At 32.6% G+C, this 15,000-nt stretch overlaps 1 protein-coding gene and 1 long non-coding RNA gene across 2 annotated transcripts in view; both read right to left on the bottom strand.

The window, feature by feature from the left end:
• Window positions 1-14,994, bottom strand: part of LOC134260360 (acetyl-CoA carboxylase-like) — a gene marked incomplete at its 3' end in the record, with an annotated part of 16,239 nt that extends 1,245 nt beyond the window's left edge. Inside the window, exons 1-9 of the mRNA XM_062742933.1 lie at window positions 14,967-14,994; window positions 14,785-14,826; window positions 14,490-14,627; window positions 6,396-6,473; window positions 3,642-3,731; window positions 3,238-3,309; window positions 3,022-3,113; window positions 2,769-2,880; window positions 1,028-1,183 (exon numbers count right to left, since the gene is read on the bottom strand). Of these exons, the coding sequence (XP_062598917.1) occupies window positions 1,028-1,183; window positions 2,769-2,880; window positions 3,022-3,113; window positions 3,238-3,309; window positions 3,642-3,731; window positions 6,396-6,473; window positions 14,490-14,516 (627 nt within the window). The remainder of the gene's footprint in view (window positions 1-1,027; window positions 1,184-2,768; window positions 2,881-3,021; window positions 3,114-3,237; window positions 3,310-3,641; window positions 3,732-6,395; window positions 6,474-14,489; window positions 14,628-14,784; window positions 14,827-14,966) is intronic.
• LOC134260361 (uncharacterized) lies at window positions 4,727-6,119 on the bottom strand. Its single transcript, XR_009990530.1, has 3 exons — window positions 5,308-6,119; window positions 4,977-5,067; window positions 4,727-4,809 (listed from the first exon to the last, which is right to left on the bottom strand). It is a non-coding gene; the product is annotated as an uncharacterized LOC134260361 (long non-coding RNA).
• Window positions 14,995-15,000: the final 6 nt, after the last annotated feature.

The following is a 15,000-nucleotide window of genomic DNA, read 5'->3' as shown; positions in this document are numbered from 1 at the left end:
GAAATACAGAACAACAAAGTCAAAACAACAAAACTTCTGTAAGGCCTGAAATACAGAACAACAAAGTCAAAACAACAAAACTTCTGTAAGGCCTGAAATACAGAACAACAAAGTCAAAACAACAAAACTTCTGTAAGGCCTGAAATACAGAACAACAAAACTTCTGTAAGGCCTGAAATACAGAACAACAAAACTTCTGTAAGGCCTGAAATACAGAACAACAAAGTCAAAACAACAAAGTTTCTGTAAGGCCTGAAATACAGAACAACAAAGTTAAAACAACAAAACTTCTGTAAGGCCTGAAATACAGAACAACAAAGTCAAAACAACAAAATTTCTGTAAGGCCTGAAATACAGAACAACAAAGTTAAAACAACAAAACTTCTGTAAGGCCTGAAATACAGAACAACAAAGTCAAAACAACAAAACTTCTGTAAGGCCTGAAATACAGAACAACAAAGTCAAAACAACAAAACTTCTGTAAGGCCTGAAATACAGAACAACAAAGTCAAAACAACAAAACTTCTGTAAGGCCTGAAATACAGAACAACAAAGTCAAAACAACAAAACTTCTGTAAGGCCTGAAATACAGAACAACAAAGTCAAAGCAACAAAACTTCTGTAAGGCCTGAAATACAGAACAACAAAGTCAAAACAACAAAACTTCTGTAAGGCCTGAAATACAGAACAACAAAACTTCTGTAAGGCCTGAAAGAGAGAGACATGATTCAAAACAGTCATCCTACAACAGCTAAACTTCTGTTACTAATCACCTTTCTATTGTTTTTTAACTTTTAATTATGAAATATGCTGAAAAAATTAGATAAATGGAAGCAGGTATTTTTGATTGAAAAAAAATAAAAATTGATAACATTGGGACTTAATTTTCTTGTTCCAAAAGTAACCATTATATAACATTGTCTGTATAAAAATTTTTCTTGAGGATTTCAATTTCCTTGATAATTGTTGTCATAATGTTGCTTTCTCAGTAGGTGTTTTATCTTATTTTATAGCCATGTTGTGATACCTGAGTGAACATTCCTGGAAAATCATAGACATAAGTTGTTCCGCTTGACTGGGCCTGGAATCTCTTCAGCTGTAGGTGGTCCTTTGTGGGGTAGGGGGTGCTAATCAGTAGACCGTGAAGGGCCCCTTGTTTTGTTCCATAGGCCTCAAACATCACCTGGAAAATGTACCCAAGAGTTTGATAAAAAGGCCTAAATCTAAACCAGGATAAAATACAGTCAAACTTGTATTAAGAGACCTTCCAACGGAGAAAGGAAAAAAGGTCACATATGACAGGTGGTCTCTTAATACAGGTTGCCTATTTTCCGCAGTGTTCAAATGTATGTTGAATGTATTTTATAACACCTTATGTTTATTTCCACTTTTTAAAAGGTACTGCTCAACTTTAAAATGCTTTTACATTTGTCCTGTTAAGAAATAAAAAATTTTTGATCCGCACATGAGTCATTTGAATATTGGAAAATATTGTGAACATCTGAAAATATTAATATTTTTTTTCAAACAGTATAAAAAAGCTGCAAAGGTTTTTTCCCCCTAATAATATAGTTGGGTTTTTTTTTACATGATAGCCAAGTATATAACTTTGTTGTTTTACATATTACCAAGAATAAAAACGGTATCATAATTTTGTTATGCATTTGGTATCAAATTTAATTATTTTTCTGACTGAAATTTTATTCCATTACTGAATTATCGTGTCTAATTGCCTGTGTTTGTGACCGGTATTTAAATCACTTCAATTAACACATGGTGTGGGTGCAAGCTAGCTTGTGTTTACATACCCATAGGTGACACAATGCACTTAAATAAACATCTATGGTTTAGCTACTTGTTAATTAAAGTTAAACAGGCAGGTTTTATAGCTGAAAATCTATTTATCCTCATAGCATGAAATAATATCGGGATCGACCTCTAACGTCTTTTTCCAAAATGGCACCCGATAACTGGCTAGAAAAACGTGATGTTTATGTTTTACATTTTAATGTTTATTCAATAAATATCAAAGCGTAAGTAAAAATGTTCATTTTTAAATGTTCTTTTCTTCGTAAAACTTGCATTATATAATTATTAAATGAAATAAAAGCATGTCTGTAGTTGTTTTGAACCAAAAACGATGCATGCTCGACTGAATTTGAAAGTAAGAATCGGAAATTATGTAGTCGTTAAATTCAGGTAAAATTGCTTGAAATTATTAAAAATGTTTAGGAAAATCACGGTCGTTGGTCGCGCTAGACAGGTGGTTGTTTAATACAGGTAGATTACATAGGGAAACGCTTTGGGGGGAATTTTTACAGTCACATGTGACAGTGAGTCGCTTAATAAAGTGGGTCGCTATGGCAGTTTTGACTGTATCAAGAAACCTCAAATGCTCATAAAATACAATTCCAAAATGATGTCAAACTCTTGTAAAATAAAACCCCTTATTTACTCTGAAAATATGACCTTGACCTGATATGAAGTCTTGAACTAAACAGTTTGTATGTATGTTGCATTTTTTGACATTGTTCAAATAAATTATCAATACAAATTATAAATGTGGAAAATGTATTTGGCAGGCAAAGAATACTAAAAACAATATATTGCCCTTAACTTCCCCAACCCACTAACTGCACATTTATCTACATACCCCAACTCTTCTCAGATTTTTTTTTACATGATTCAGCTTGGCACAAATTAACTGAACATGCAGAAAATGTCATTAAAGTGCAAGTAAAAACAGACTGATAAACTGAAAGACATACTTGTCCCATGTTAGGATCTGTGACCTCCCTATACATGCTCATGTCCAAGTAATATCCACTCTCATTGGTCAAAAACAGACGAATAGGAATGCTTGTGTCACTGGATGCAAACCTAAAACATTCCAAAATATTTGTTGTATGTTAAAAGCTTTTCCAGAATTTTTGTCTTTAGAGCTAAATATCCATTGTACATGTGTTTACAACCAAAACTATTTGTCTCATAAGAAGTTTGAGAGTTAAGAAGTAGACTTACTTGATTGTGAATTTGAGCTCAGCGTTAAGAACTCTCATCTTCATGAGACGGCTGCCGTACCTCATCACCATAGCTCTGACTGTCTCCTCCAGCTGTCGAGATATAAGTAAACACAGAGTTATGGTAGATTCACAATGGTAATAACCAGAAATGGTAAGAAAATGAGTGGTATTTATATTCAAACATGAGTATATTATATGGTAATGTTGAATTTACCTTGCCTGGTTCTGGAATGGTCAGAGTTGGTGCAAAGTTCAGGAATATGTGGTTACAGTCAGTCTTCTTGGACTGAAATTATAACACAAGATCTATTTAGTATCATGAGTGTTAATTCTGATACAAACTGAAAACATCACTTTGATAAATTTTGAAATACTGTGAAATTACTAATTCTTGTGGGGGTGGGTTGGGGGTAATTTTTGTTTTTCAAGGTACAAAGATTTTCTTTAAATATTGTGTCCTCCAGAAAATTAAATTGAAACTTACAAACTCCAGTACCATATTTGTTTACATTAACCACAGAATTTAATCCCCATGAACCAATACTTTTTCTGCATACCAATAAAATTTAAATCAATGGAAATAATTGAATTTACTGGACTTTATCAACCCTAACTCACCAGTGGATGTGAGAACGCCACTTCTAATGAATCCAAAGCCTCCAGGGGGGTTCTCTCTGCTTCATTTTGTAGGTACTCAAAAGATGCCTCCTAACGAAATAAATTAAAAGCATTAGAAACTTGTCAGTTCAGTGTTACTTAAGGCTTGTGTTTGTTTAAAATAGAGCACATACACACATAAATTGGACAACTTTGATAAGAAATACTTTGCTTGATTGGATTTTTGAATCTAGTAGAATTTAGAATTTAGGGGAGGAAAATAAAGAAGTGCAAAAATGCATATACACATGATCCCAAACAGAAAAAACAGCCTATCGGATCATGCTAACAACTCATGTGTAAATCATGGTTTTGATATGATTTCGGTATAGGAAAATTTCACATGCAAATGAGCTAATGGATCATGGTTCTGAGATGATCTGTTAAACTAAACAACCAGCACGAAAACCATGATCCTGGTATGATCTGTTGTAGAGCTAACAACTCGTATTAAAACCATGATCCTGGAATGATCTGTTGTAGCTAACAACTCATATTAAAACCATGATCCTGGTATGATCTGTTGTAGCTCACAACTCGTATTAAAACCATGATCCTGGTATGATCTGTTGTAGCTAACAACTCGTATTAAAACCATGATCCTGGTATGATCTGTTGTAGCTAACAACTCGTATCAAAATCATGATCCTGGTATGATCTGTTAAATTGAACAAGTCATAGGAAAATTCTACTTCTTATACAATTTTACTAAACACTTTGATATTTGCAATAAAGTTCTCTTTAATATTTGAGAAATAATTTCAGTTACCAAAAATTAAGAAAAATATTATACACATATGTCACATGAACCATGACGTCATATAAATATAATCCCAACAAATGATCTTCCTTAATAAGATGACGATTTAAATATAAAACATTATCCAAACTATTCACTGAATTTTATAAGAACAGAATCACAGAAATCCATTCTTCTTAAAGAATAATCCGGAACTCACTGATATCACTGCTTATTTATGATTATGCAAAAGCATATAATTACAACATCTGTTCACTACAGAATCAGCAGAGTGGTGGATCTTTTTTTCAGAATCACAAACACTGAGAGGGCTCTCAATGAAGTAGTCTATCCTCTGATATAAGCTCTTTATATGTGTACGTAAGCACCCTAAAAAGAAACGTAGAGAAAGTGGTATTTATTTATCGATCAACATATCATTATCTTTAGATCATGAAAATATGAAATATTCAATACTTTCCCCATTGCATTAGTGAAAAGAATTAGATTAATCACCAAAAGAATACTATTGTTGAAATGTAATATTATTTACGTACACAAATTTTGTCTTCACCAAAGGCGGGTCTTTTGAATTTGTTAATTTGAATGCAACTCAGATGTTAATCATGAAGATGGAAATGTCTGTAGCTGCAAAAGAATTTCATTTTTATAAATAAACATTTTATATAACGATTAACATGTACATGTACAACAAATATTTGAATCAACGAGGTCAATTTGATGCTTAAATTGTTTTCAACTCAAATCCATGTAAAGCTTTGCTATGTCTCTTCTACACATTTACAAAAAAAACATATTATCATGCACTTGCTGGTATAAACTAGAAATTAAAAAAGGTCAACAATAAAATTAATGAATTATACTCACCGAGTATAGAGTTAATAGTCCAGCACTTATTTTTATTGCTTATATGATGCAAAGGCTTTTCTTTTAAATCGGCAACAAGAAAACGCGCACATCATGTTTATCAGAATTCAAATTCTGACCTAGATCAGCTACAAACCACTGTACTACAGCGTGCTGCCCAGCAGGAGAATTGCATAACAAGGTTACTACGACTCTGAAACTGACCAGTGATCCAATCCTAATCTAATGCTTCAAAGTTAGATTGGGAGTGGATCACAAATATTACATGAAGAGAAAGAGTTTTAATAAAACCTGGCTGCGTTATTTAAACAGAATACATGTGTGCTAATTTAAATATGAATTATTGTATTAAATTTGTTTGTCATTTCATTCAACTTAAAAAAAATATAGTCTTTGTTACTATACCTGTACATGCTGTGTGCATTTTAATTATTAAAACTTAATTTTCCTGTTTTCTTTTAAATAAGACTTTTATTAATGTATGCATGTTGTTTGATTCTCCAAGTTAAAGTGAATTTAAAGCTTGCATTTTCACCTATCATAGATGACAAAGTTAACAAACCATTTCAGGATCATACAACCAATTCTGACAAAGTTAACAAATCATATAAAACTCATGGTTCTCAAAAGAGAAGTTAACAGATCATGTGTAACTCGTATGGAGTTTAAAGACTAAGTTAAGAAACCATATCAAAATCACAAACTTTTAGCAGTTAAAGTTAACGAATCATTTCAAACTCATGTTCCTTTGTTTTCTAAGTTAATGGCACATGTCAGAATCGCAAGAAAATCATAGCAGACTCATTCCCCAGAAACAAATCACGTCAGGATCATACTTCCTTATTTGTCATCTATGATTTCAGTATGATCCATTTAATGGATCATGTCTAAATCATAGTTCAAAATCATGAATTTGTGAGTTTGGTATGGTTTGTATGTGATTTTGGCATGATTTGTTAAGAAAAGTTTTTGTTTGGGATGGTATAAATCAGACAATATCTTCAGTTGTAACTGTTTTTGCATCAAAACATATTTATTTTTCCTTTTGAGAAGAAAAATTTTTGTGCCGATTCATTGTCTGTATTTACCTTGGTGACGAGGTCGGAGTGCCTGATGATGACCCTCACAAAGAATCTGTAATCCGTCACTTCCTGTCCTGCTGCCACCTGTTATACAATAAACAAATCAGTTTATAATGTAAGTTTCACAGAGTTAGGTCCCTTTTATTGGACTGTTGGATATACAATCAACTTTGTTCGGAGTCTGCAACATAATGAAATTTTTCAATCAACTTCAATTTCCCACAAATTTATGTAGAGCAACAAACTTTAATAAAAATAATATGATTTCAATAAGATAAGACATACAGTACCGACCGGACACAACCTAACACCAGAGCGAACCCGGAGCGGACCCCGGGTTCGCTTCCCGGGTTCGCTCGGAGTCCGCTTCGGGTTCGCTTTCAGAAATTTTAGGACCGCTCCGGGTGCGCTTTGGGTGCGCTCCGGGTTCGCTCCGCGTTCGCTCGGGGTCAGCTCTGGGTCCGCTATAGCGAACCCGGCGTTCGCTTCCTGGGACCGCTTTACGCACTGATGCGTGAAGCGGATCCCGCTTTAATCTCACCGCCAGTAAGCCCCGCCCCTTGTATATTCCAATACAGTAATGGTATTGCTGATCGATCATTGTTGTTTATGCGACGATGCGGGCATGTACACTGAACATGTAAACAGTTATATAATGGAGAACATTGATATTTTTTCTTAAATTCAACTGTACATTCGACATAGATTTACATGTACATGAATAATTGATTTTCTTGATTTCTCGATCCCGAGAAATTCAAACTAATTTAACAGCGGGTTATAAGGCATTTATTTTTCTTAAGTTATAACGAAAAAACAAAAAAGAGTGTTAAATTGATTTTCAGTATCGAATGGTGTACAAGTGAAACTGACTAACTAAATACCTTTAGAATTCATGCTTATATAGTTAAAAAACATTTGTTATTCCTTACGTTTTGCTAAATCTCAGTTTAAATGTTTGCTTAACACCTGAATTATGATATCGCATCTACATGTATAAATTACATGTAACCTTTTGTACATCTGGTATATTTACATTTCATTTATTATTATTGTAGTTTCACACTAAAAGTTCGTAAAAAATATGAACGTGAATTAGACCCAATGCCTGATGATACTTAACAAGATTATTCTTTCAATTAAGTGTAACTCTACAGTTATTTTGCGATACCAACTCTCGAACAGCCCACATAACTATGTATTCCTTACGCCTTTATTAATTATTTTTTTCCCAATAATTAGTCCTAAAACATTTTAAAATGTATAATAGATCATAATTCATATGTTAAAATATCCCTTCTATATTATTTTTATCTGATTATTCTTTGTCAAGTATAGTTGCGCATTTTTGAGAGAATGAAACAATGTACGATTTACTAAATGTTGTGATCAATTAGCGTAATTAATTCGTTCCATTATGTAAATCGCACTTCACTTGAGTATACCCCGATAAACCAGACTTATTTCATAGCGGTCCGGATTTCTTTCTTAAGAGTCATTCTCTGTAAGCATCAAAATGGGCTGGAAATTGAATCTCACGGATTTTGTTGAAACCCGGTGAAATAATTACATTATAAGCCTGATTTTCAAAAATAATATTGAAAGTGATCAATTCGTCTTGTTTCCATGGCAACCAGGTTACCTGTTTTTGCACATGGGTGGAAAATACCTAAAATGATATTTCTTCCCATTTAAGTGCATTTAATTAATTATGGTGATTATTATTATTTTTATTTCTTTGAAATAATTTGTTATTTGTATTTTTTATACAAGAAGTTGAAAAAAATATTTGGACCTGCCATAAATTGCCAAATTATGTATAAAATTGCTTTGAAAAAGGGGGGTTGAACACAACTATGTACACAAAAAACGCAGGCACTAGTGGAATATTCTGATGCTCTGAATTTTACCTTAAACATTTATTAAGAACATATCAAAAAACTGGAGAGGTATTATTTATTTTAAGAAAATAAATTGATTGTAAACTTTGTAAAAATATCTAAATTTACACACATTTTTGGCACGAGTTATTTCCCCTTTCGGAAATCTTTTGCTTAAATCGATGAAAATGAAAGTGAAAGTACACAGCAGAAAACGACTTGGAGGAGAAAATCCTGTCTGTTTTGGATATTTTCAGGGTTTTTAATCCAACTTGTGAAGTATTTACTATTCCCATAGTTAAACTGTTAAATGTTTGCTCAGGCTCTACTGTGTCTGAGAGATATACAGTATATGTGTGTGTGTATAGACAGATAGAGTTGATAATTAAACTTGAAAATGGATTGCACCTTATGAAATTCCTGCCTTTGTGACAAGTGCTGCATCATTTAAAAAATGTTTAAAACAAAGTAACATCATTAAAAATGGACTTCAGAGCTAAGAGTGGGATAATAAGGTTATTACCCCCGGACCCCCGACCCCCCTTCTGGATCCGCCAATGATAACATTGATAAGGTTGTGATGTAGAAATTAAGGTACCTGGCAATAAGAAGATCACTAGGCAAGTACCAATGAAATATTTACCACGCACACATTTATTAAAACCTGGCAGTTGCACATTTTTGTATGAGATTATTAATAATAGGGTACGACATACTATGTATAGTAAAAAAAAAAAAAACATTAAAGTACCCAAAACATAAATAATGACATGAATCTAATAAATTATATCTTATATCAATAATTTATAGTCTAGGCATATTATCATTCTTCTTAAAATCAGATGTGGATGAAAATTATATTAACTATCTGTTGATAAAAAATTTATATATTAAACAAATGAAAATAAATTAATTCTGTATATGACAAAAGCTAAATACCTCATAACAGCTTTCTAATTGTGTGCTTGAAAAAAAGGAGGGGGGGGTGCTAAAAAGTTATTGTCATGCAAGGTATTTCATCATTTTTTTTTTTTTAGAATTTTTTTTTTTTTTTTTTTTTTTTTTTTTGATAAATTTATTTTTTTTATTTTAAAGGTTGACCTTATGAAATCACATCGCTAAACTGAATACGTGAAAAAATAGCAATTTTCTTTTAGATTTCAGTTTGTGCAGGTCTGAAATTTATTGATGCAAATTTTTATTGTGAATGGGGATGATCATGGGTGACATGTGTCCTTTCATTTAGGAACTTATTGCATAAAATTGAAAGATTAGAACTTAGAAATTCATTTCCTAACAGAGTTTTTTATTGCAGCAAAGAGAAAATAAATTATATAATTATTAAGATTTTTTGTCATAGCAAAACGCTGTCACAGTTAAACTGAAGCCAAATTTATAATACAATGAATACACTTTACTGTAGTCTGGTTCCCTGTCCCTGTTTTGCTTTGTATACTCCGCGTCACTAGGGCCATGTAAAATGTTGTTGAAATCATAGATTTATGCACGGGCACTGGAAGTTAATGTAATTAAAATATAAATGTGCATGAATAGAAAAAGGTTTTTTTTTATACATGTACATGCACATACAGCATTATATATATTTACATTAACTTCCAGTGCCCGTGGATTTATGTGCCCAAATTATAGCCGAGAAAGAAAAATATTTTATTATACCTCATTATAAATATTCTACACAACGCGTTATCTGACAACAATGAAAGTGAATTTGAGAGCGGTGCCGAATTTGAAAGTTTATGTTTATTTCATAGGTTTTGCTTGTTTCCGTATAATAAACAATTCATTGCATGAATGTTCGGGAAACATGAAGACTTATTCAGCTAAGAAATATCATTTTCCCCTCGGGCGATACCCTCGAGGAATATGATTTTTCTTGGCTGAATAAGTTTTCATATTTCCCTCACTATCATGCAATAAATGTATAATATTTGATTTTGACATATTTTATGAGGACTTCTCAGTATTCCATTTATGGACTCTATGTTCTAGAAATTATTCTTTAAAAGAAGCTTTCCAAATAGTTTTAGATTGGAGTGGTCGGTAACATTTTATTGACCCCCCCCCCCTTCCTTACTTTAACAAAAAAAAAACTATTTCAGATAATTATATTTTTTTCTATATAAATATCGATGTATACTTAAGGTAATATCACACTCACTTTGAGTCAAAATGAGGTTCTCTGTTTATAGAATTTCAAAAGCTTATAAATAGGGAGTTCACTCTCAGTAGCATAGCCCCGACAGACAATTTTTTGGACCTAAATAAGAGCAGCGGTGGTCTGTATTATATGCTTTCCATCTAATTGCACTTTCTCTAATACTTATTTTAACCCCTGTGCTTAAATGAGGAAGAACACAATCATAATATCTTTAAATTACATATTGAATTTTGATTGTCATTCTTAATGTGGATGATTGACATTTTTCTCTTCAACAGTTTCTTTGTGCTTGAGCTAGATTGTAAATGATGGAAAGAAAAATGGAAAATGAGCCACATAAAAAATAATTTATTCCCCTAGCATATTGTTTTGGCAAAATTTGAGGGACATGCTATATTCTTTCAGGGGGAAAGTATAATATGGAAGAGATGTCAAAATTCATCGTTTCAACAAGATTTTGGGAAGGGAGGGGGGGGGGGGGTGTTAGTGGCAAACTTTTCAAAGCCAAGTTACTTTCAATTCCAATTTTTTTCCATAATTCTTTGATATCACTATACTATGGTCAAAAAGTGGGGATGGGGGGGGGGGGGGGCAACTATCCCTTCAATGAACATTTCCTATAGTAAAGGTAATGCTCGGGGAAAAAAGTGGGGGGGGGGGGCAGGCCCCCTGTTGCTACAGTCCCTGGATTTGAACAAAAATTATGGATCCTACCATATGGCATGCCTTAGCAAAGAGTGTGCTAAAATTTCAAGCATCTGCAATGCGTAGTTTCTGGGAAAACTGCAACAAAAATTTGTTATGTATGGTATGGACAGACACACGCATAAAAAAGAAGTTGACACCAGATTTACACTTCAATGGTACCCAATATATATGGTATGCCGTAGAAAATACTGTGCTAAAATTTCAAGCATCTTCAATGAATAGTTGCTGAGAAAACCGACACCAAAAATTTGTTAACTACAGCTGCACAGGCAGCTAGCCTGGGTCAGACAGGACAGACTGACAGACAGACACGCAAAAGTAAATCAGTATACCCCCCTCTCCTTTGTAGAGGTGGTATAATAATTCCTTACTAAAGGAACAGCAAAAGATCAATTCAACAACAGCAAAACAATCAAGTTGAATCGAGGAAGTGGGGGGGGGGGGGGGCACTCTTAACTATGTGCTTGTCCTACTCAAACTAAGTAAACTGTGTATATGTTTCAATAAGTAAAGCAAGTTGCTTCAAAAAGATCGGTCATGATTTTATATTGGTACTTATTGTTTCAATGGAAACAAATCCTGCTGCAGTAGTTGAGATATATATACAGTACATTGTATGTGATCAGTTTAAGTTTGAATTCATCTGTTTTTGTCCCGGTAAATATAATCAAACATTTGTGACAGTGCTATGGGTTTTGTATACTGGTAAATCAATAAATATTTGGATCATCCTGAATTATTTGGTTACCATAGCAACTGGGTTTTTTAAAATTATGAATTTCTATTTTCATGTTAGTGAAATGAGAAGGTTAATGTGACTTATTTTATTGAAGAAGACATATAATCGTGCAATAAGGAAGTGGATTTTGTATATTAAAAATATCAATGAATAGGATTTTCCTGAATTATTGGCTGCCATAGCAACCATTTTTTTTTTTTAAAATATGAATTACTATTTTATTTTGATATTTAGTGAAATACAATTATATTCAATTTATTTTAATGAAAAAGAAAATAATCATAAATAAAGCTATTATATTTTTTGTTGTTAACTTGTCAGTAAATTGTGAACAAAAACAAAAAGGAAGACTGAAAACTGTCTAGTTACCATGGCATTATGAATTTAGACAATTGAATTTTTAAAAATATTTTTTTCAAATGTACAAAGGTGAAATAACAAATATAATAAGTGTTATCTATTTAAATGAATAAATTAAATCATGCACTGAGGCCACAGATTCTGCATAGTGATAACGTCAATAGTTATAGTGATTTTTCCTGAATTTCGTTGCTATAGTAACACATAATTTTTCTTTAATTTATGAAATTACATTTTTTATCAAAGTATATTAAAATGACGAGGTTTATTAATGTGATTTGTTTTACTTTTAATTTTTTTTAAAGCTATAGTGTACAAAAAAGGAGCCAAATGATGAACCTACAAATTAATCCAAATTCCCCATAGCAACCATTTTCGTTTTCATTTTATTTTAATTTAAGAAATAATACCTCTCTAGAAATTTTATATTTTGTTGAGTAAGGAATGAACTTTTCAGTGATGGTAGTTGTTTGTTATGGATTGCCCGCGTTTTCTTGCTACTATGCTTAGAAAATGCCAAAAAATGGCATTTTTTCAAATTTGTTAAAATTTCAAAAATTCACACTTTTCACTGAAAAACAACTCTTTCCTGACCTACTATTGAATAATTTCATCAGTTGTGGTAGTTACTCCAAAAAATAGTCTATCAGAGTAAGCAACAGTTAAATCTGTAAATAATATATAGAACATAGGAATTTATGATGAAGATCATGTATACTTTCAGTAGGTTGCTCTGTATTTTTGGCCTCAAAATGGTGGTTTTGGTTACCATGGCAACCGGGACTCAAAATAAAAAATTAACCCCAAAAATGTTCTATACATGGTGTTTCTACATTGCATGCAAAAAATCAGCCAAATCTGTGATGTACCATTTCCAACTTTTTTCTGAATCCTTTGATTCTTACAGAGAATGACTCTTAAATAGTGTTTATATATATTTCCAATTTAACAGGTAACTAAGTAAATATATAGTGTTTATAGTGCTAGTTGTTTTTGGTTTCTCTTTTTCCTTCGATCTTATGACTTTTTAATTTTTTTTCTTTGTCCCGCGGAAGTGACAGAGCGTCCCGAAAACTGTTGGTTATTCTTAGTGCTTTTATATTATCTTCCTGTACATGTATACTTAAAAAAAATAGCTTCAGCAGGTTTATAGAAAACAATTTGAGTACAATCTTGGGAGGACGGCTCATAAAAATTTGAGTAAGTCATCAGGCTTTATTATTAAAATCAAGTCTAATAATGAGAGTTTATAGTGATGATCTCTCTCTCTCTCTCTCTCTCGTCTCTATGTTTCCTGTATCTATTTTTATTTAAATATTGAGCTAGTTAATATTCCTGAACTGTAAGTATCTTGAGAAAACGAAATTTTACAATAATTGTCGAAGACCAACTATTTCTTTTCTCCTCTTTTTGTCAGTATAGAATACTAAATGTAATATCAATTAATTTCCATTTTCATGCATTGACTGATGTATTTACCCAATTTATTTATCAAATGGACTTTCAATACTGGTATAAAAAACTAAAGGAAATAAAAACGTAAATTTTCATGTATAATTCTACGCGGAAAATTAAAACAAATTAATAATTATTAACAAATAATTGCTTTAATAAAATAAAGGAAGTAAATATATAAATATGAAATACAACCCGGAGAATTAAAATAAATAATATCAAATCGTATTTTAATCATCATAATCATCATAATAGATTTACACAGCACATTAAAACGGTTTGCTTGTATGTAGTGTTTGGATTAAAATCAAATTAAATCAACACGTTCGATCTTATATCCCAATCGACAGATCAATATGCTATTTTGATTGGTTGACACGCTGATTGGTTAATCGCTAATCCTGATTGACAGCTCCGTAAAGAAATACCGAACCTGCGTTCGCTCGCTGGGACCGCTACTGAATTTGGGGTTCGCTCTCTGGGTCCGCCTCGGGTTTGCTCTGGGTCCGCTACGGGTTCGCTTGGGGTCCGCTCCGGGTTCGCTCGGGGTCAGCCCTAGCGGACCCCGAGCGAACCCGGAGCAGACCCAGAGAGCGAACCCGGGGTCCGCTCCGGGTTCGCTTTCTGTTAGGTTGTGTCCGGTCGGTACTGTATATTTATTCATTAATTTTCAAAACACTTGAATTGTTTACAAATGAGGTCTACTAGGCTTTTTTTAATCTGAATTACAAATACAATAAGAGTTCTCTCCCTTTAATCACAACCAAGTTAAATTCTACCTTAGCTTTTCCCAGGTATAGATGCATCTTGTAGTTGTTGGTCTGAATGGCCTCCAGGTCAAAGTTCCTCAGTCTGTTGATCTCCAGCTGGAAGGCCAGGGCTGGCTCTAAATGTCGGTAAATCCTGTCCTCACCAAACTAAATATTATTAAACAATAATTTTTTACAATTCTCTGTAGAGTTTTGATAAAAATTAGAGGTATACAGGCATATAAAACTTTGCTTCTATTTCTTATTTACAACCATCTTTTTAAAGTGAATTACTCATTTTATTATCATGCAGTGCTATACTTACATCAAACTTGGCACGATATGTGAAATATTTTGGTGAACTTCTCTAAAAGAGAAATTAAAATACAAGCTAATATTATGTATAAAATAAACAAATTGCAGTCCTTTCAAACAAAATCTGTACTGAAATTTAACACAAATTACTTCAAGTTTGATCACAGTGAAAACAATCATTTTGAGACTTACCCTACAGTAGACTAGGAAAGTGATTCTTCTGATG

Source organism: Saccostrea cucullata, unplaced genomic scaffold (assembly GCF_032062105.1).
Source record: "Saccostrea cucullata isolate Sc308-1 unplaced genomic scaffold, CSIRO_AGI_Scuc_v1 ctg16969, whole genome shotgun sequence".
NCBI classification, from domain to species: Eukaryota; Metazoa; Mollusca; class Bivalvia; order Ostreida; family Ostreidae; genus Saccostrea; species Saccostrea cuccullata.
Note: the sequence above shows the minus strand (reverse complement) of the source record. Positions and strands in the feature narration are given on the sequence as shown.